The following is a 23,798-nucleotide window of genomic DNA, read 5'->3' as shown; positions in this document are numbered from 1 at the left end:
AATGACCCATTTTGTCAATTTGGTCTTTCCAGTCTGTCTATGTCACTTTCGATAATGACCCATTTTGTAGGCTAATGAATCATTGGCCAAAATTAGTAGGTGTTTAATGGAGATGTTACTAGTTTAGTATAAATCTTTTGCTTTATAGTTGTATGGATGATAGTACAAAATATCTTGATATATCGTGATATTTGTAGATATTTATCTAAATTTCAGAAAAAGATATATAAATATCCCGATATGTTCAGAGATATATACGACTATAAATATCAGTGATATTTCAATGATATTTTCGCTATTTGTGATATTTAGGGATATTTTGCGATATTTGGAGACATTTGGCGATATTTTGTATATGTAACAATTTTATTTAATATTTACCATTATATTTCAAATAAATATAAATAATGTATAATGATATATTAAGAAATATCCACAATATCTACGATATTTGTCGATATTTTGAATATATTCACGATATTTGTATGAGAAACAATGTCAAATATCCCCAAAGAGAGAGATATATCCACGATACATATCCATAAATCAGAGATCGATAAATATCCATATCCTGATATTTTGTACTATGGTATGGATGATTCTGCAACTGCTTTTTCTTGAGGACGACGAGATAAAGAAGACGAAAGAATAAAGTTGATTGACGATTAAGTATTTAAAACTGAGTTGATGATCCTTGTTCGCATTTAATTCGCGTATTAAACGCAATTTTTGAAAACGAATCATTCGGGAAAAATAAGGTTATTATTCGGATTCGGACAAATTTTGGTATCTCTACGGTATATGATAGTTGGGTATTTAGGAAGGGAAGGACTATATACAGACCCCATATCTCTCAAGGCAGACCCCATTTTTTCTCAAAGCAGACCCCAAATTTAAAATTATCGTTGGGGATACCCACCCTGGGCCTCAAAAACCAAAAACTTTATTTTCTCTTTTCACTTTCTCCTTCGCCTGTTCTCTTTCTTCCTCCTCTAAAATACAACATTGTGAGCCACCTTTTTTTAAAAAAAAATTCTTCTTCCTATTTTTAAGATGTTATAATGAAAAATGAGTTTTAAAACGTGTTAAGTTTTTACCATATTTGACTAAAATCGTTGGAACACTTGGGCCCAAATCATAATCTGTGGAAGTCCTTGAATCATGTTTAAAGGCTGGGTTATCTGGTAATGTTATGTTTAGTTCAATGTTGTAATGTATAAGTTGTTAACGTGTTTAGCTGATATGTGGTGATGTTTTATTGGCAGCTGCAAGATTTGATTTTTCTTCATTGAATGACCATTACCACCAGGAGACTCTTGATAATTTGAGGAAACCAAGTGTTTAAGGTAATAAGAACTTTTTTATTACCCATTTTAACTTAACTTTTGTTTAACTGTGCTGTCTTATGGTTTGATTATTTGTTTTTAAGATTTGGGTAATAGGTATAATCTTCATACTTGATTCATAGCTATGTAGTTAGTTTTTTACTCGAGTTCTTGTTTGTGTTTACGAATTTGTGAAGAAAACGTTTTAGTTTTCCAAGTAGGACAAGAATAATGCAAGCATTTTAGAACTAGAAATGTAGATTGGGTCTATATAAGTCGACTTTGTTCCAAGTATACCTTATACCTTAAATTTTGAACTCTTATACACTTACAGTATTCAGTGTGTCCTATCATTTGTCTTTGAAGTATACTTTGAATGACTATGTTTCACATTTATATAACCAGCGCTGGCGACACCTTGTTGCTAGAATTGTTTTACCCATAGCACCAGGTGATTTTTGTGCCTTCGATTTCAATCGTTGTGAGTCTCCATATTTTCATGGAGCGCATCTGTAAAAGCTAAGATGTTTCGTTTGGGTCATAACCTATAGGTTGGTGATTGGCATATCGACGGTTTCTGTGGTGGTACGCCCATCCGAAAATGGTAGAAGCGAAGTTTATTTCATCTTTTTCAGGTGACAGTGAGTTGTGGTAGGGCATAAGGTTGGATGGAGGCGCCTTGTTTGTGTCATTTTTAGGGGTGTCTTGTGCTTATAGTTTTGTGCCAGTTGGATGACAATCATTTCACAAGATCGATCTTGTAAATGTTAGGTTTTAAGTTGTAGAAACAAGGAACAACTCTTATTTTTCAAACTGTTGGTCATAAAAGGTATAAGGAAACATTAATCCTTAAATTTTGAACTCTGATACACTTACAGTATTCAGTGTGTCCTATCATTTGTCTTTGAAGTATACTTTGAATGAGGAAACAAAATCACCATAAGATGTAACATTCTGTTTGAACTATGAACTATGATGCTATTATTGATGAAAACCAAGTTTAGGAAGCCATTAGAAGTTATAGGCCTATAACTTCATGTTTGCCCATAGGAACTGAAATTGGATTCAATTTGGCATCTTGAATGTCAACTGTGTTCTGTATATAAAAAAAAGGAAAACTGTCACTGTTCTACACACTATCGTTTTCCTCATAATGTTTGAAAATTCCTAGTTTCTATAGGGTATCTTTAGATGGTCCCCTTTTTTTCCCCCTCTTTTTCCTTCCTAACCATGGAAAATGGACAAAATCAGTTTATAAGTTCTCCGCAATCCATACTTCCGTCTCCAATAAAAACTGACTGTCAGCTATATTTTGTTTAATAAAGGTTGTTGCTGTCTTCTTGAAAGGTTAGGGGTCAGTATTACTATATAGTTTGTTCACACTTGATAAGTTGATATATCTGTCTACCGTACAGAGGATACAAGATTGGTAGATTGCTATTGCTCTTAACTAAATTACCGTAGCTATATGCATTAGGCACTTAGGCTGATATTGCATGAGACCCTTGAGTACATGGGCACTGATGCTTATTAAGAAAGAAATAAACCACTGAATCACGCCCTGTTTTTTATTTGGGTTCACTGATTTCAGGACTACTATCCGGGATGGCATAGATCAACACGTCAACCGCAAACACGCATAGTAGTTTTACAATTCTTCAGGGTGTCATAACGAAACATTGATTGTAAGTTACTGTAGCTCTAACATCAGATCAACTAGGAAACTTGATTTGATTTGTTCATTTTAATTAATGTAAGAAGCTTTGTTCCCAATTATTAAATTGTGGATTTTATTTCTGAAAATGCACAGAATAAAGAGGAAAATGAATATGCAAAAGACGGTATCACATACTAGGATAGTACATAGTCGCATACACAAAAATGTGTCTGTCTAGTTTTATGACTTTTATCTCATTTCCTTGCATGTTGTGCTTGGGGTTTCACTTACTAAATTCGTTCACTTCAAAAGCTTGCATTTTCTGTCTTGCATCATAAAGTTTGGGTTGTAATTGAAATTTGACCATTGTTAGCTATTGACATATTACAAAGATAGTCATGCCGCCCTGAAAAAAGAAAGGGAAAGTTGTCTCTAGTCGCCAGCCTTCAGTTAGGATGCCCCAAACGGCATCTCATCTAATACGAAAAACCAAAAAAGCAATAGTTGTAGAAGACCATATTGAAGAAGACGAGAATGTTGAGTTGGAAGAAGAACATGATGAGGAGATAGAGGTTTCTAATGGGCAAGAAGAAAATTTGAAGCAAGTAGATAATGTTGAGTTGGAAGAAGAACATGATGAGGAGATAGATGTTTCTAATGGGCAAGAAGAAAATTTGCATCAAGTTGATGAGAACGAGAGTGATGGAGAGTCTAAATTGGGAATATATTCCGGAGGTCCTATAGATAGCAAAGTTTTGGTCGATTATGAGGACCATATTGCTCGCAAGATTTGGGCTGGAAAGGTTTTTTTTTTTACATCTATGCTTAATTCATTTTATAGTCGTGTTATTTATTTAATTATTTATTAAATTAAAATCTTGTTTAATTTTGTAGGAAAGGGGTATTCTAAAACTGCACCACCATACCGTCAAACTAGAGCAATGGGACATAAGTGAAGAATCACCTCTTTTCCAAAAGAAGCTAGAAGCTACTGGGTTGTTAAACTTAGCCTTGTATTCATGGAAAAACTTCAATGCAGTAGTGATTTCAACATTTTGTGAGAGATGGCATCAAGAAACAACTACTTTCCATCTCCCATTTGGCGAGATGACCATTACTCTCGATGATGTCAGCCAAATTTTGGGGATTCCAATCAAAGGTCTTCCAGTGGAGGGAATCTATTTGTTAGATAAAGGAAAAGCAGAAGAATTGCTTATACAAGGGCTTGGTTTGACGGCCGAAAATGTACCCAAAGTGAAAAAGGGGCATGTGACTCTAGAGTGGTTAAGGAAGACATTCTCTAACACGCCCGAAGATGCTACGACTGAAATTGTTGATTGTCATGTTCGAGCTTATTTGTTGTTTCTTTTGGGGTGTACAATCTTCAATGACAAGTCGGGAGTTGGTGTACACGTTGCCTACTTGCGGTATTCTTTGGAGGTTGACAATGTTTCAAAGTATGCTTGGGGTGCTGCTGCGTTGGCTTATTTATATAGGGAGTTGGCAAAAGCATCTCAACGAAATGGGAGACAAGTTGCCGGGTGTATGACATTGTTGGAAGTAAGTAGTATTTTATTATTGTAGGGAGTTATCTCATTTTTAAAATTTGATTTGTTCACAAAATACTTTTGTAGGCTTGGGTGTATAAACACTTTCGTCTTCAAAATTCTCCCATGATCAATATGGACTTTAAAAGGGATATGCCTCGCATGAGACGGTGGATGGTATATCCCTCACTTTCAATGGCCACATTGTCTTCTTTTATCTACCTTCGGGAGGAGATAGACTTATTATCAGCTAGAGAAGTAAGGATATAAGTTTAATACTTTCTTATTATAATTTGTTAGTTTGTAAAATGATGGAAGAGAATAACAATTATGAATTTTTGTGTGTTAGGTTTATTGGGACCCTTACAAAAATGTTCGTGACATCCGACCATTAGACGACGTTACTTTTTTTAATGGCGTATTGTGTGTGCTTGATATAGTGAAGGCTACAATATTGACCGAGTTCTACGTCAGGTTGGATATGTTCAAAGGATTCCTGGTATGCCGATTCAACCTAAATATGGTAGTAAAAAAATAAATGTGCGATACAATGTGAATCATTACACTTTTTCCCGATTGTGGACGCCGGGAATAATCATGTTTTGTCTAAGTTTGAACGTGGTGAACCTGTTGTGGCTTCCTCGGATTACGTTAATAGATACATAGATTGGTTCAACAATATTAGCCATCCTCGTAATCACGGAATCCGAAGCACTTTTCATAAGTTCATAGACTTCCACCTGTAAATTGGGTAAGATGTATATATATTTTTTATTCCTACTCGTATTCGATTTCATTATGTTCGAAAAATATAATATATCTAATGTTAGTCATATTTGTGATATGCATTTAATTGTCAAATTACTTTATATATAGGAACTTATTGTAACAGAAGCGACAAGGTTGCTTAAAGAATCGTTGGACATAGGAGGAACCCAAGATGTTCATGGGATGTTAGCACGTGAGAAGATGATATACAACATTCTCCAATTCCAACAAATTATTCAAGAAAGTTCACAAAGTCGAGGTGGGGGTGAAAATAGTGGAGATGTTGGTGAAAATAGTAGGGGTGGTCAAGATAATGGTGGAGATGGTGGTGAAAATAGTGGAGATAACATGGACATTGACACAACAAAGTTGACAAAACGACAACTTGCAATGAGGCAGAAGAGAAAGAAGTGATGGTGTTAATGTTGGTGTTTCTATCTAATTGGGGTTTTTTTATCATGGAACATCTAATAGATGCTCTCATTTTGTCTCCTGTCTAAAACTTGTGTCTTTGATGACTTTATACTAGGGGTTTTGTAGTGGGTTGGGATGATTCTTCGGGTTGTGGGATTTTATCTCTTATTATATTATCTAGCTAACTTAACTGTTATTTAAGTGTTTTATCTCTTATTATCTAGATAACTGAAGTGTTATCGGGCTGGGGGATTTTATCTCCTAATCCTCTGTTCTTGTTGACATGTTCATTGGACTCAACCACCTGCTAAGTTGGGGAAGTTGTTAGTTTATGTTTTTTGTAGGATTGCTTGGAGAACTACAGACGATTCTGTATTTGTATATGTTGCAGTCAAAGGAGCCCTTACAAAGATTTGATAGAAACAATTTTAACCACACTTCCGATGATTTGAACTTTTGGAATGATAATGAAAATTATGTTCCTAATGATGACACTTATGTTATGGATACTACATTGCTATTTATAGTATATAGGTTGGATAAGTGGGAGAAGACTTGGGTTGAGCTCAAAAGTTTGGGTGACCGGTTATTGTTCTTGAGTGATAATTGCTCCTTTTGTGCTCCAGCTTCTGATTTGTATGGAAGTAAAGGGAATTGTATATATTTTACGGATAGGTACTTTCAATCGTTTAAGGTAGAGGAGACTGCATTTAATCGTCATTCTATAGGCGTGTTTAGTCTGGAGAATGGTAGTATTACACCATTGGCCATTATGCGGGATACTCTCAGTTGTTTTGGCCTCCTCCAATGTGGATTACTGCGACAACTTCTTAAGTAAGGTTTTGCAATCTTTCTATTTCATAAACCAGCATACTAGTCATTTTAATTAATTTTGATGTTAAAATCATATATATTATATTAAGGTGATCAATGTTGCTTATGATAGTGATCTTCTCAAATGGAATAGAAATTGGAAGTTAGAATTCAGAGAATAAACTGACTATTTGATGGATCACTGAGACACTAAATTTTTTGATTTAACTGACTTTGGTTGTTGTAATCTCTTCCTAAATGTCATAAGTGTTTCAAACAAATTTTGGTGGAGAAAGAAATGTGATATCCATCTTTACAGAAATGTGATAACTTACTAATAACTTGCTAGAAAAAATTCCATCTTTCGGTGTAAAACAGTCCAGTCCAACTAACTAAAGTAGAAATGCTAGCCAGTTGAGAACGTCTTTTCGCTTTAAGTTAGTTTATTTAAACTGATCTTAATACAGGACTAGCAAAATCTAATCTAGTAAGACAGTCCAGTCCAACCAACTAAAGCCGAAACACTAGCCTAATGAGAACGTCTTTTCGCTTTAAGTTAGTTTATTTAAACCGATCTTAATGTAGGACTAGCAAAATCTAATCTAACTATAAGATAGTCCAGTCCAACCAACTAAATCAAACAAAGCTAGCCAGCAAAATCTAATCTAAGTGTAAGACAGTCCAGTCCAACCAAAAGAGGCATAAAGGGATAGTCTAACTGGAACATCTTTGTTTATATAAGTTAGTTCAATTAAATCATTCCTAATGCAGGACCTACACATTTTAAATATGTATAAAGGCGGTCCATTCCAACTAACAAAAGAGGGCATAGAGTAGCCCAATGTGAACATCTACTTTTTTTAAGTTAGTTAAATTGAACCATTCTGACCAACACATCTCTCTTCATTTGAAATTTGAAATTTTGACAAAATATTTCGGTACAACTTACTCTAAGGTCGGATTTCAAAATTCAAATTCAAATTTTGGGCAGGATTCGAGATTTCACTGAAATTTAAAATCCAATTTGAAATTTGAAATTTTGGGCAAAAAATTTCAATTTCAATTTTGTGTTTTGAATTTCAAGTTGGTTTTGTGTTATCACTAACTCCAATTTCAATTCAATTCATGTTTTCATATTGTATTGAACATGAAATGAAGAATACAAACCAAATTACCAAAATATTGTGTTCGAAATTTTACTAAAATTTAAAATTCAAATTCAAATTCAAATTTTAAAATTTGGGCGGGAAATTTCAATTTAAATTTCATATTCAAGACTTCATATGAAAAAAATAAAAAAAACTACAAATCAATTGACCAAAAATTTTGAATCAAAGTTTTCCTTCACTATATATATGCTCTGAACCCAAAACCCTAAATCCTAAATTGAGTTGTGTATTTAAATTCCAAAAATAATTTTGTGAGCCAAAATTCAATAATAAATTTTGAATTAAAGAAAAAAAAATGTTGTTCAAATTCAATTTCATTCACATTTCTGTAAAGTACAAAACCTTATTCATAAACCTTAAACCCTGAACCCATATGTACATCTATAGGCTATAGTGTAGTGGAGAAGACCATAAAATAAATATGTAACATTTAGGTGTATAAACAATGGTTAGTAATATTTTTTTAATTATTGTCTTAAAATAAAGATTTTGTCAGCCACTGTGAACCAAATTTGAGTGAATTACTAAAAATTAACCAATTTTGACCAACTAAACGGTTTATAAACCCAAAACCCTAAACTGAGTCGTGTATTTAAATTCCAAAACTAATTTTGTGAGCCAAAATTCAATAATAAATTTTGAATTAAAGAAAAAAATATATTGTTCAAATTTAATTTCATTCACATCTCTGTAAAGTACAAAACCTTACCCATAAACCTTAAACCCTAAACTCATATAGTGCAGTGGGGAAGACCATAAAATGAATATGTAACATTTAGGTGTATAAACAATGGTTAGTAATGTTTTTTTAATTATTGTCTTAAAATAAAGATTTTGTCAGCCACTGTGAACCAAATTTGAGTGAATTACTAAAAATTGACCAATTTTGACCAATTAAATAGTTTAGATCAGCTATCCAAAACGAGATGGGATAGTCCAAATCCAACCATCCAATGCAGACGGAGTTAGCCTAATCTGAACGTCTTTTATTTTAAAGTTGGTTCCAATGAACCGTTCTTAAGACAAGTCCAACACAATCTCCTATCTTTCTAAGATGGTCCAGTCCAACCATCCAATGCAAACGGAGTTAGCCTAATATGAACGTCTTTTATTTTAAAGTTGGTTCCAATGAACCGTTCTTAAGACAGGTCCAACACAATCTCCTATCTTTCTAAGACGGTCCAGTCCAACCATCCAATGCAAACAGAGTTAGCCTAATCTGAACGTCTTTTATTTTAAAGTTGGTTCCAATGAACTGTTCTTAATTAAGACAGGACACAATCTCCTATCTTTCTAAGACGGTCCATTCCAACCATCCAATGCAAACGGAGTTAGCTTAATATGAACATCTTTTATTTTAAAGTTGGTTCCAATGAACCGTTCTTAAGACAGGTCCAACACAATCTCCTATATTTATAAACGGTCCAAATTCAACCATCCAATGCACCGAGTTAGCCTAATTTGAACATCTTTTATTTTTTAGGTTAGTTTTGATCAAAATTAAAACTCTAACTAATTTGAAATTTTGGCAAAATGTTTCAGACCAATACATGTAAACAATGAAAGTCGAAACATCAAAATTAAAATATGTAAAATGTTTGGTTCCAAAATATATAAGAAACTCAATTCCATTCTATCAAAGTCTTTACAAAAACTTTTCATCGCAAAAAATGTTTCTTCATGTATCCTCTGTAAAAGTATAAAATATTTCAAACATCTATTTGCCCAACTACATTAATCGACAAAAATTGGATCTCCTTCGAAAGCCTCCGCTTGAGCAATCCCTTGAACATTCAACCCTTGGAATGCCTCCACACGGTTTTTCACTAGAATTTCCCAGCTTTTTGCTATTTCTAGACTATTCCTGCTCCAAAACAACACTATTTTTGGAATTGGGCAACCATCTTCCAAATCTAGTTTAATGTAATGATTACTATTAACATAACCGATCCCAAGCACATTAACATTGTTTAGATCCATTGGAAATCTCATAGGGAGAAATGTATAACAATATGATGTAGAGAACTGTACAAGCACAACGTCAAATCTCGACGCAAACAAATACCCAGTAATAGGCATATCCATCCATTTGTTCCTCTTGGCACGATCCTTATCCTTTTATTTAATCCATCAACAGCTTCCTGGGAAAATATCCTCACATAATATTCCTCATTTGACATTAACTCACTTAATAACTCTTGTCTCATCCAAAACCAGTCGGTTTCTTTTCTTCCCAAAGCCAAGCAGAGAGCCCTGAAACCACAATTTCCATCGCCGACGGGGTCTTCAAAACCAACAATAAACTGTAGCAATTCACGCGAAAAACACATTTTATATCCAGATTGAGCAATGGAGCAACTGACATCAAAACTCAGTTTCTTCTTCCCCTTTCAAACATATGGTTTGGCCTTGGGCTTCGTTATAGATTGTAGAGTCACAGGTGGAGCATCTAGAGGATGTTCAATTTCATTAATGGAGCAACCAACATCAACATTTTGTTTCTTCCTCTTTGAAACATATGGTTTGGCCTTGGGCTTCGTTATAGATTGTGGAGTCACGGGTGGAGCATCTGGAGGATGTTCAATTTCATTAATGGAGCAACCAACATCAAAATTTGGTTTCTTCCTCTTTGGAACAAATGGTTTGGCCTTGGGCTTCGTTATAGATTGTGGAGTCACGGGTGGAGCATCCGGAGGGTACTCAAACCATGACGGATCTCGGGTAGTTGACCACTCTTCTTTTGCTGGCCTCTTCTTAGTACTGCCCTTAGGACGGCCTTTAGGTGTAACATCCTCCTTTGGTGGCTCCAATGATGAACTTTCAGGCATTGCAAGTTCCATGAGCATCTTTATCATAGATCTCTGTTGATCTTCAGAAGTCGATCCTAGTCGTTGAATAAATAAATCCATAGCTGGTTTGTAATCAACACCAATGGGATCACTGGCTTTCAGTTCAATAGACAACTTTTTCCAAAATTCATCAATTTCAGAAAGAGGTATTCTACACCCTTTTTGTTTGAGTATCACTAGCTCATGCGCACACGGCAAACCGTGTGAAGTACGCAAAGTGTGGTCGCAAACACTATCATCTACCCCAATGACATCTATATGTCTCATCTCTTCCAAAATCAAATCTAAAGCTCTCTTTGAAATAAATCCTCTGAGCTCACTAAAAAAACTCGTCATTGTGCTCATGCTAAAATCTAGTTAAACTCCTCTCAAAAGAGGCTCTAATTTCGCTCATCTCAATATTGATAACTGGATGGATCAATTTCCACATTCCAAGAAAATCATGTTTGCATGTCCCCTTCAAGCTCCACTTCAGTCGAGCATGCAATCCTTCCACCCTATTCGTCGTAGTGCTTCCATAGTGCTTTTGTTGGTCTATCCAGTAAGCAACAAATGCTTCTTTGTAAGGCAACCATGTTCTACGCAAATATTGGATGAGCACATGATAATCTTTAAAAGCTAATTCTATAGAAGCAAACTTTCTCAAAAAACTCTTCTGTGTCTTTGACTTTACCATATTAGTCCACATGGCACAAAGTTTATTTATGTTTTGCTCGTCACTGAGAATATTTTTTCCCATTTTAAAGACACATTGGGAAATGTGCCATCGACACAAGTGCTTCTTTGCATTTAGAAAGACTACATCGGCCGCATTCTTCAAAGCTAGCTCCCTATCAGTCACAATCAACACTGGAACTTCAGGCATGAGTATCTCTCGAAACCTTTCCAATTCCCAAGTGTAGTCATAATCTTTTTCCTTTTCCATCAACACATGACATGCAGTGAAAGTCATATTGGTCGATGTCACTCCTGCAATCTCTAACAACTTGAAATGATACTTGTTTGTCCTATACGTACAATCCATGAGAAAATTTTGGTTAAAAGTCTTAGCCATTTGGATCGAACCCGGATGGGCCCAAAACAATTTGCAAACCTCATTGCTACCTTCTCGACGTTTACTATACTCCACATATCCATTTTCCCTTAACAATCTACCCAACTCTTGTAACTGTGTTCTATTTTCCATTTCATCAAGTCTAATTCTGTGTCTTGCGTTATACATTTGTCTCATGGAGGATGAGTTTAATATATCTCTTGCTTTGACAGCATTCATGACCTTTTTTGGTTTGACTCCAACTCTACTCATCTCAGATACAAGAATCATTTCCATCTTATTAAACCTTCCCATATAAGAGTGACCTTCCATAGTTTTTGCCATCCCATGATTATGACGACCACAATCAACTCTTAGTGTCCATCTATCTAAACTACCACATTCAAAACACGCTTTTAATTTAAAAGGACAATTCATCTTTTTTGTTCCAGTCTTTCTCACTGCCTTCTCGTTTGCTTCTACCTTTTTACGAGATCGAAATTTACCACCACGCTCACATATCAAAATAAGTCTAGGAGCCTTCCCACCAATTGCATTTTGAGATTTCCCAGTGACGATAATAGCTCCCACTTCACTTCCTTTATGTTGTGTCCAATCAATCAAATCTTGACGACTATCAAATACCTATAAATCAATTTAAGTATTCATTAATCCATGGGTAAGAAGGTATTAAATAAAAAAAGTAAGTTTCAAAACATATATTCATCCATGCATACCATGTTGGTGTTAAAATGTTCGGTTTGATCTATGTAGTGCTCCTCCGAAGATGCATTTGAATTTTGTGAAGTCCGAAGTGCATCAATTGGTACCTCATTGTGACTGTATAGAGGATCCTATAACATTTACAGTGAATTATAATGTTAGCTAAATATTTGTCACAAGAAAAATATAGGATATCTATCAAAGTAACTAAGAGACGGCCAAATTAGATTGTCTAATGCTTCATAAGTCGCCTCCAAGGTAGCGAGTCTTAGAAAGTTAGTTGGCTCTGGGGCGTCTCGAACGTAAGACTATTCCCATTTCCCAACACTCACTATTCAAATCAACCATTAAACGGAAGAGATCGTCCTTATAGATTGAGTTTGCATAAATACTTTGTAATCACATTTTGTACAAGTCGTCCTCATAATGATTTCATAATAAATTGATATTGGAATCATTATGAACAATAGTTGTATATGGAGTTACCTCGTCTTGGTCGCCGTCTTGGTCACTTGATTGAAATTTCTCTTCATTAAATAGTTCATTTTTCACATTAAAAACATCATATGCCCATTCCATTTCACTCAATGTCATAAAAAAAAATGAAAAACAAAAAGATGGGTTGTAAATAAAAATAGAACAAAATAATTTGAAAAAGACGATGAATATGTGTAGAGAAAGAAGAGATGTGTGGGTTAAGTTTATTTGGATTGGAAAATGAGAGGAGTGGAAAAAAAATGTGGGTTTAAAGAAGGTTTCTTGAGAGAGAGTAAAAAGACAAAAGTTGAAATTTATGTGTTTTCACTTTTTAAGTGGAGTCTGCCTTAAGAGATTATTTGGGGACATATCTGGTATTAATTTTTTTTAAATGGGGTTTGCCTTGAGATATATGGGGTTTGTATATAGCAATACCCATTTAGGAACCCCTATCCACTGTCGAGTAGGCAATTTGTAATCTCATAGTTGCTTAATTTCAAAACACCTCCCTCACAAAAATTAGAACAAACCCCCTATTTATTAATAATTTAGAAAAGTCTCCCTAATATCATTTAAATTATATAATTATTCCTAATTTCTCTGCTAATATTAGAACAAACTCTCTTTTATTAATAATTTAGAAAAACCTTTCCTAATGTCCCTTAAATAACATAATTATTCTCTATTAAAAAAAATAGATGAGCCTTTCCTACATAATTACAATTACCAATTACAATTAGAATCCAAACAAATCATGTTAACTATTGATCTCGAGGGACGGGTTTCAAGACTTTAAGACTTTAGGGGAAAAAAAAAAAAAAAAAAAAAAAAAATGTGTAGCATAGTTTGCATATGTGTTCAAAAGTTGTAAACGGGTAAAATTCAGATTCGAAAATAATTCAGTCTAAATATTAGGCAGTTTTTTAAAATATATATATATCTTGCCATATCTTGACATACTATTCTAACATACTATCTTGCCATACCTAGTCAACCGTCAGATCTTATACAATCTAACGTCTAGATGTGCATATAAGAAACCAAACAAATAAGAAAGGGCAAAATTGATATTTTTGCCTTTTTCACAAGCTTGTTTTTCGTCATTCACATTAATTTCAATTCTTTCTTCGCGAGATTATTAATTTTTAATAGTTTTGTCAAAGCCGTGGAGTTCTCTTATCTTCTTCTTGTTTGTGAGCTTCGAACTAAAGGGAGTAAAGGCAGCTATGGGTAAGGAGAATATCCATATAAGCATTGTTGATATTGGTCTGTTGTCGACATTGAAGACCAATATTTCCTTCAAGCCTACGTGCTGTTAGTAAGAAAGAACCCAAAACTCAGGGAAAATAAACACCCATACATCCAACAATAACTTCATTTGCATTGAAGTTCTTATTTTGGTATAAAACCATTAAAGTTCTTATAATAGTATAAAACCATCGAAGTTAACCAAAAATTTAATTCAAACAAGTGAAACAGAGAAAGAACAAACACCACAAGATATAGAAGTTAAATTAGTGAACTGAAATGAGGTTAGAAACGTGGGGTTTCCTTTGTTTTCCATTTTAAAAAATAGTATGAGATTTTCTTGTTCTCAACCGCAGTATAGTATTTGTTGTAAAATATTTTGCTTCGTTTAAGCTAATGATGTATTTGATTTCTTTTAGCCTACGGACCTCCAGGTCGCTAAGTTTATAAATTCTTATGTCTGTGCAAACTGGTTGCCTCTACCTACAGAAATCTAAATTTTATAGGTTTTGGAACTATAATCTTCGATTATTTGGTGGCAACCTGTCCATGTCAAGAAGACTCACTATCTCAGAGAAGTCGAAAATTTGACAAGAATACAACCCAAAACATAATTTACACTAGTTTTCAGTCTAAGCTGTCATCCTTCATGCCCAACTTTGGTGTACTTTATTGCATGATTCAGATTTGAGAAGCCAATAGATATGTAGAAACCTTGAACATGAGAGAAAAATCAATCCATGTACATAAAATAGAAATGCAAGTTTAAACCAGTGAAAATACACAAGGATATACCCCTTTAAGAGGGAGTAGAGTCAGTTTTCTAAAAGAAAATGACATTTGGAGTTGCCTGTTCAATCATTGATATATATAAAAGGAACATGAATACACCATCTTCAATATGTTTAAGTTGAAGGATGAATCGTATAAATTACCAAACATAAATTTTGGGAAAAAAAAAGACCTTAAATTTCATTCTTTCGCGTCAAGCGAGAGCTTGTTTTTGGTGGAGAAAAAAAAAACGTGTATGAAGAAGAAGAACGAGTTGTGAAAAGAATAAAATGATTTTTCTATTTGTGTGAAAGAAAATAACATTTTTGCCCCGTTGTTATTTGTGACCCATTTTCTTTTATTTGCTTGGTTTTCTAGAAATAGATCTAGCCATTAGATTTTGTTTGATTTGAGGGTCGGATGGGTATGTCAAGATAGTATGTTAGAATAGTATGTCGACGTAGCCGGCCCGTATATATATATATATAGCAATTCTCTACTGACATCTCTGCCCTATCCATTCTCTCTAATGGTGATTCAACAGAACATGCAACCCCCAATTCTGACTATTGTAGTCAAGCACTCTAGTAGTTTTGCTCTTCTGTGATTGCCGATTTTCATGCTATTATAAGTATCTCCTAGAGTGTCATCTCCTTCAAATAGAAGTATTGGATCTATGATCTTTATAAATTGATATTGCAAACCATTGCTAGTGTGAGGGAGTAATATACGCTTCCATTGGATATTAGCCACGTGTCCAGCACAACAGGACAATCACACTCATCCACACGTCCAGATTGTTGATGACCATTTCATACAGGTTAAGCGACCTCATCAGCACCCCAAACGTCCTTCTCCCAGAGCGCCCGCGTCTAGAACGTCAAGCTTCCAGAACGCTAACTCTAGCCAACACCCCAACGGCTAGTAACATATGTTGCAGCTGGCATTATCAAGACCAGAGTTTCAGCTACGCTTGCCATTACTCCACTGCAGGACGCCTTCATGGTTCATTAAATGTCATCAAGTCCAGAACTTGACCTGACGCGAGAGAGGAGGAGGCGCGGCCACCTTTGCCTATATAAAAAAGAGGAGGAACTACGTCTGACCGGATTCAAGTCTCCCCCCAGTAGAGAGAACTTGATACGTAGGCAAGTCGTCCAAACGAACTCAGTCAAACCCAATCAATCAACCCATGCATCTCCCCCAAATTGCCTACTCTAGTAAGGTTAAACGAAATATAACCTTTACATTGGCGCCTTCTGTGGCTCGATTTCTTGAGTTCACAACACTTCAAATAAATCTCAAGCCCACGAAGCATGGAAAGCCTCCAGGGTCAACTGAAGAGTATGGCCACCCAGATGGAAGCTATGAACGGTAGCATCACAGTGCTCCGGCAGGAGAACGCAGCACTAAAAACCCAGGTCGAGTCCCAGAACCCGAATGGAATCACCGCTGAAGAGGGAATTAACGATGTCAACCAACAAATCAACAGTCTCTCCCAGCGGATCGAACAAAGCACCGGCAAAAAGGATGCCACTCAAGTCATTCAGAAGATACTGAAGACGTATCGAGCGTCCCCTTTCACAACTGAGGTACTCAATAAACCCTCCCCCTAAGATTTCATTCAGCCTCAATTCGCAATGTACGATGGCAGCACATGCCTTGGTCAGCACGTAGCTCGTAGCCTTGCACTCTACAGTGCGCAGGAGTTCGACCACCTACAGTGCCGCTTGTTTCCAACAAGCTTAAAAGATGGAGCTCTTAATTGGTTCTACTCGCTGGGACCGAACTCAATCGACAGTTTTGAAAACTTACTGACCAGTTCACCAGCCAGTATGTCCACAACAGACGGAAGACAGCCGACCTCAATTCACTCTTCCAATTGTCTCAGAAGAGTGACGAACCAATTCACACCTTCCTGGGGAATTTCAAGACAGAGCTATTGTCCATGGAGAGCAGCCTCAAGTAGTCGTTTGCCACAGTGGCCTTCACCAACGCGATCAGGAAGAACACTGATATCTCCAGGTTGCTCATGAAGGAACACCCTGAAACACTAGACGAATTGTACGCACGCGTAGAGAAGTACATCAAACTTGCAGAAGACCTCGAAAAAGAAAGACTGAAGGAAGCAGGTGAAGTCGTTGTGATCTCAGATAGCTCCCCATCTTCTAAGAAGCGACCCAGGTAACAAGGTCAGTAGACCAACACCCGAACTTAAACCAAACGAGAGTTCGCTATGCTTACAAGAACTCCAGGTTACATACTGGAGAAAATAAAAAATGCGGCCTATTACCGACCTGAGGTAAAACGGCCAGAAGACACACCAGGAAAGCCGTACTGCGCTTTCTTTAAAGCAAAGTACCATGAGACCAACGAATGTCGGGGGCTCAAGCACTACCTACAAGACCTCGTCAAAGCAGGGCATATCAAACATTACATTGATATTGCCGATGGCGACCTACGCCACAAACTCATGGCTAGCAGAGAACGCAGCCAAACTCCACCCCGCAACAACAGCAGATCTCGCTCTCATGCTAGAGGACACTTTAGTGAACGATCTTGTCATGAGCGTCGTCAGCACTCCTTTAATAGAGACAACAACAAAACCATCAACATGATTACCTTCCATGACGACTCTGTCACATCCTCCAAGGAGAAAATGAGACGAGTAGGTGCCCTCCAGGAAGTCTACTAGTTCTCCTCGCAAGCGGCCCCCATCCCACGCACAAATGGTCGCAACTCAGGAGACATCACCTTCACTGAGGCCGACCTCAACAAGGTGTGTCTCCCACATAATGACGCCTTGGTGGTCCACGTCAAAATTAGCGACTGGACTGTCAAGCGCGTCCTAATCGACCTAGGCAGTTCGTGCGACATCCTATTCTACTACACCCTTAAGGAGATGAACATGCCCAGGTCAATCATGATCGATCCAATAGCCCCCCTCTATGGCTTCAATGAATCACGAGCCGACCTAATAGGAGACATCATTCTACCTGTCTCAGTTGGGTCACACGAAGACAAACTCATCATCAACACCCGCTTCAACGTTCTAGATGTCAACTCGTCCTATACTGCTATTTTAGGATGACGTTGGATCCACAAGATGCAAGCAGTTCCATCAACACTCCATCAGGTTTTACGCTTTCCTAGCCCTAGAGGCATGATGGAGCTCAGAAGCAACAACCTCGCTGCCTGCTGATAAGCACCCAAAACTGTAATATTAGACCCCATAGAGACATAGCAATTTGGTTAATTATGTGTTTAATAATCAGGAAATAATCGCATTTTCGTGCTTTTGCAGGTTGGAGCAAATAACGTAAAAATGATTATAAAGGCAATATTTAAGCACGGAATAGGGAGTATACATAAGCTTTCTGATTAAGCCCATGTGAAGCCCAACAAATCCGGACTAAAGCCCAAAGACTCAAACAGTACAGAATCAAGTCAGAAACAAGATTACGTGCACAAAAGCATCAAACTTCCGAAGCTCATATATTTTGAACCAGGATTCCGAATGTGACAAGTGAGCTGCTCAGACGATCAGTGCGACGAAATCTATGCAATGGTGGGAAGTGGTAAAAATACCAAAAGACCTGCCCGCCACTAGACACAGTACATGGACCCACTATGCGGGCCCACAAAATTTGATGAGTCATCATGCAAGTCAAGACAAAAGGAGCAAATAATTTGAACAAAGTGAACACCTTACATGCAATTAATAAAATTAGATAAGATTATGTGTTAATAGTGTAAACCATGTAAGGTGTCACTTTGCTTTGGTTTTGTGGATAAGATGAAAATTAAGAGAAATTTGTATTTCACGTGGGAAGAAGAGAAGAGAGAAAGCTCTCTTATGTATAAGGGGGGCTGATTTTGGAGCATTAACTCCCTTTTTGGATTCCTTTTTTATGCTTGTCTTGTAGTTTAGTTTTTAGTTTTTGTTTTATGTAAAAGTTTGTAATAGTGTTAATGGGGAACATGTTTAGTTCTTGAATAAACTTCATCTTTTCCTTAGGTAATCAGGTGTTCTAGTCTTCTTTTCTTCTCTCTCTTTCATTAGCATAGATAACTTGTAGTTTTTCAAATAATCCAAGGATCATGAGCTAAAACCCTCCAAGGTGGAGGGTTAATGATGCTCATGTGAGCTAGGATTCGTATATGTTTCTTAGAAATAGGATTCACTGCATAGAACTAAGGACCCATGTAGCATCCTACCCCAAAATGGTAGTGTCTGGCCAAACTTGAGGCCTGGAAGTTAAGAATGACTCACATGCGCCACCCTTTTCATGCCTGGGCTAGCCGCGCACGCGGGTCGTATTTGACCTCTTATTTCTCGATTTGACAGGAATATGTTGTATGAGTCCAGGAGTTGAGATGGTATTTCATAGATGAAATACCAGTTTAACTCCTTATGCTAGGGATATGGACTTAGAAATGAGTTCATCTCGCTAGGGATCAATTCTCAATCCGTTTGGGGGTTGATAATGAACCTAAAACGGCTTAGAGCTGGTAGTAATCTGATTCTAAAAGAATAGAATGAGACCTTGCATGAGTAGCATAATCCTCTACCCTTTCTCTCTCTTTAAATACCTAGTGTTAATCTTAATTTTCCGTTTTCGTATCTCGCAGTTTAAGCGTCCGTTAAGATTTAAAACAAACCAATACTTAGCATAAAGAACTTACTCATCACTAGTTTCCTAAAGAGCATAATCAAGTTGTATGTTGTCCTAGACTTTAGGTGGAACAAATCCCTACTCAAACTAAACAAACGGAGATTCGTGAGTAAGGACAGATTGAGTTTACATCGAACGGAGTAGAAAATTCAAATCTCTAACACACCCAAAAGTGATATATCACCCACAATTGCAACAAGATCCTCTCAGTCAACAAGCCTGTTGGGGCTTCACTCAAAAATAAGGGAGAGATCACCAAAACCAAGCTGGCAGAAGACTTAATCTCTGAGGTCAAGACCTTGACCAAGACCCCCAAAGCGAGCTCACAAAGGAAAACATTGGGGGCTCGATCAAAAACGTCCCTCCAGAAGTTCAGACCCTAGAGGTCACCCGACCCCTTTAGGTCAAGGAGACACCGCAAGAGACCAAGACCCCAAAGGTCGCCCAGCCCACTGAGGTGGTTGCCCAGACCGAGATGAAGGAAAAGGTCAACCTAGGAATTGACGACGACCCCAAGTTCGTTTATGTAGGAGCTAACCTTGATCCTACTCTCAAGACACAACTTGTAAGCTTTTTATCATTAAATAAAGACGTTTTTGCTTGGTCGTACATCGATGTTCCTGGAATTGATTCCAATGTTGCATGCCATAAGCTAAATGTTAACCCAATGCTAAACCAATTCGCCAACGACCTTAAAAGTTATCCCTTAGATTCCAAAAAGCAATCAATGAAGAGGTCAAAAATCTCAAAAAAGTTAGCTTCATTAGGAAAGTCGATTACCCTGAATGGGTCGCTAACATAATAGCAGTCCCAAAAAAGAACGACACAGTTCGCCTCTGCGTGGACTTTACCAACCTAAATCAAGAAACTCCTAAGGATAGCTTCCCTTACCAAGAATCGACCGACTCGTGGACCAGACCTGTGGCCACGAGCTCCTCTCATTCATGGATGCCTACAATGGCTACAACTAAATCCCACTAGCAGAAGAAGACCAAGAGAAAACTTCATTCGTAACCAAAGCAAGGAATTTACTGTTACAATGTCCCTCCATTTGGCCTCAAGAACGCTAGAGTGACCTACCACCGACTCGTCACCGATATGTTCTAAGACATGTTAGGTGACACCATGGAAGTCTACATAGACGACATGGTCGTTAAAAGTAAGAAAGCTGGAGATCACTTAGATCACCTCACACAAGCATTCTCCAGACTTCGGCGAACTGAGATGAAGCTTAACCCTGAGAAATGCCTCTTTGGAGCGTCCTCTGGGAAATTTCTGGGGTATCAGGTCTCACAATGTGGGATAGAAGCAAACCCTGATCAGATTCGAGCATTCTTGGACATGCCCGACCCAAAAACAAAGAAGCAGATACAGAAACTGTCAGGAATGGTGGCAGCTCTAAACCGATTTATATCGAGAGCATCAGACAAATGCCGACCTTTCCTACAAATTCTCAAGAAGGGTGAACAATTCTCATGGAATGAGCAATGCCACCAAGCGTTCTCCACTCTCAAGGACTACTTGTCAACACCACCTGTGCTAGCCAAACCAATTGATGGTGAAACGCTGGGGCTATACTTAGCTGTGTCTGACTTCGCTATCAGTTCAGTTCTCTTCAAAGAGGAATAGAATGCAGAGAAACCAATCTACTTCACGAGCAAGACATTGTTGCCAACTGAGAAGAACTACTCCCACATTGAAAAGGCAGTACTGGCACTACTTTATTCAACAGGAAAATTCAGGCCCTACTTCCAAGCACACCCAATCAAAGTGCTCACCAACCTGCCACCAAAAAAGATCCTTCTTAAATCCAACAAGACAACTCACATGGTAGTATGGGCAGAAGAACTCGGTGAACACCACATTGAGTTCACCCCAAGAACCTCTCAGAAGGGTCAGGTCATGGCTGATTTCTTAGCAGATTTCCCAGTTGACGACCTAAACTAGGAACCAGAGGACAACACCCCATCCTCTAAGCAACATGACCCATCGGTATGGTCACTCTACATAGATGGAGCCAGCAATCTAGGTGGCAGCGGAGTCGGAGTAGTCCTAGTGTCACCAGATGGCTCTATTGTGGAAAAATCAGTTCGCATCGATTTTGCGACCTCCAACAATAAAGCTGAATACGAAGCCTTGATCATGGGACTTTGCATGGCATTAGAACTCAACCTTCAGGAGCTCAAGGTCTTCAGCGATTCACAATTAGTCGTTCGCCAGGTCGCCAATGAGTATACCACCAATGAAGGTAACCTTGCTAAATACCTTCAAGTTGTAAATCAATTACTGCCTTCTTTCAAGAAAGTCACCATACACCACTTCCTACGGGAAGAGAATCGCCATGCTGACAGCTTGGTGTATCTCGCAACCTAAACACCGAACTGTGACCCTAGGAAACTACTCATCAAAGTAGTTGATAGACCTGTTTACCAATATGAGGACATCCTAGAAGTTACCGACCTATGCCCACTCTTTGACACTCAGATGAGTCAAACATGGATGCAACCTATCATAGAGTATATCCAGCTAGGCAAGACACCAACAAATTGAACCAAGGCCAGATAGGTTCAATACCAGTCAGGTCGCTACTACCTAGTAAAAGCAAACTTTTCAGAAAGTCCGCCGAATACACAAGCCCCGAACAAGGTTAGATGATTTTCATAGAGATCCATGAGGGAGAATGCGGAAACCACGTAGGAGGTCGCTCTTTGGCTCACAAAGCAATCTCACAAGGATACTTCTGGCCAAGAATGCAGATCGATGCCAATAAGTATGTACTTAAATGCATGAAATGCCAAACATTTGACCACAATATCATCCAGCCAGCTCGAGAACTCATCAACATTGCCAGCCCTTGGCCATTTCACATGTGGGGCTCGGACATCATGGGTCTATTCATTCCACAAAAAAGCACGGGCTTCCAGTTCGTCCTAGTTGCGACAGATTACTTCACCAAATGGGTAGAAGCGATCCCCTTGGCTCATGTCAAGGAATCTAATGTCAAAAACTTCATTTGGACCAACATCATTACCAGAGTTGGCCTCCCCCACACACTGGTGATAGATAATGGTTCCCAGTTCAAGGGAAAAATAGTTAAGGAATTTTTGGCTAAGTGGAAGATCGTTTAAGTATTCTCCACTCCCCAGTACGCTCAAAGCAATGGTCAATCAGAAGCTAGTAACGTACAAAGCAATTTTGGAGAACTTGAAAAAGAAGATTGAAAAGAACAAAAGCCAGTGGCCAATGCAGCTAGAAAACATTCTATGGGCTTATAGAACGACAGCTCATTCTAGTACAGGCGAGTCACCGTTCTCACTATGCTATGGTACTGAGGCCGTCATTCCTACCGAACTGACAATTACAACGACTCGATTTGAGATTGTCGAATCCGGTCAGAACGATTCCATTCTTGCTCGAGAGGTCGACTTACTTGAAGAGCAACGCGACCTAGCAGCCATTCGAGTGGCATCCTACCACCAAACTCTGAGAAAGACATACAACAAGCGAGTTATCCCTCGAAGTTTCCAACCTGGCGACCTAGTCTTGAAGAAGACTAGAGATGACTCGAAACTGGCACCAACATGGGAAGGCCCTTACGAGTCGTTGGCAATGGAGCATATTGGATCAAAACCCAAGATGGACAGGCATTACCACGTCTTTGAAATACTTTCTTGTTAAAGAAATTTTATCAATAAAAAATTCCATTTCCATGAGTTCTTACTCTTAACATTATACACATAGTTTTTATTTTGGCATCAATGCACTGCACTCTCTCAATGTCATTAAGTAGACGCACAGCTCGCTCTCCAAGAGCAAAACACTAACTCGAACTTAAATGCTCTCCAGAGCTTAAACATTTACACACTTAAACGCCCACTCGAGCTTAGGGCTACATGGCTCACACACTTCTCACTAGTTGGATACCTACACTCTAAGGTCAACTCAGTGCAGAACGCTCTCTAAGAGCAACACATTCGAATGAACTTAAACGCTCTCCAGAGCTTAAACGTTCTCTACAATCAAACGTTCAATCGAGCTAAGGGCTACATAGCTCACACAATTCGCACTAGTTGGAGACCTATACTTCTAGGGTCAACTCAGTGTAAAACATTCTCTAAGAACACCACACTTACTTAAGCTAAAACGCTCACTCGAGCTTAAGGGCTTCATAGCTCCAACACTTCTCACTCATTGTAGACCTACAACTTTAGGATCAACTTAGTGCAGAAAGTTCCCTGGAACACTCAAAACGCTCTCTTGAGCAGTACGCTCAATCAAGCTCAAATGCTTCATGGCACTCTAAGTCTCCCTAGACAACGGGATATACA

General features: G+C 37.8%; 1 protein-coding gene across 1 annotated transcript; it reads right to left on the bottom strand.

Moving 5' to 3' along the window:
- Positions 1-10,888: 10,888 nt before the first annotated feature.
- Positions 10,889-12,920, bottom strand: LOC147501847 (uncharacterized). The gene is made up of 3 exons (XM_086603681.1): positions 12,785-12,920; positions 12,313-12,429; positions 10,889-12,220 (listed from the first exon to the last, which is right to left on the bottom strand). The coding sequence occupies exons 1-3, from the start codon at positions 12,890-12,892 to the stop codon at positions 10,889-10,891; spliced, it is 1,557 nt and encodes a 518-aa protein (XP_086459807.1). The 5' UTR covers positions 12,893-12,920.
- Positions 12,921-23,798: the final 10,878 nt, after the last annotated feature.

Source organism: Coptis chinensis, chromosome 4 (genome assembly GCF_015680905.1).
Source record: "Coptis chinensis isolate HL-2020 chromosome 4, ASM1568090v1, whole genome shotgun sequence".
Classification (NCBI taxonomy): Eukaryota; Viridiplantae; Streptophyta; class Magnoliopsida; order Ranunculales; family Ranunculaceae; genus Coptis; species Coptis chinensis.
This window is presented reverse-complemented; position numbering and strand designations above follow the sequence as displayed.

Bases quoted from the DNA above. Each gene is read 5' to 3' on its own strand.
- LOC147501847 (XM_086603681.1), bottom strand. From the start codon at position 12,892: ATGACATTGAGTGAAATGGAATGGGCATATGATGTTTTTAATGTGAAA. The intron at 12,430-12,784 runs GTAACTCCATAT...TAAATGTTATAG, and splicing joins AAGACGGCGACCAAGACGAG to GATCCTCTATACAGTCACAA. The intron at 12,221-12,312 runs GTATGCATGGAT...ATTGATTTATAG, and splicing joins AACATTTTAACACCAACATG to GTATTTGATAGTCGTCAAGA.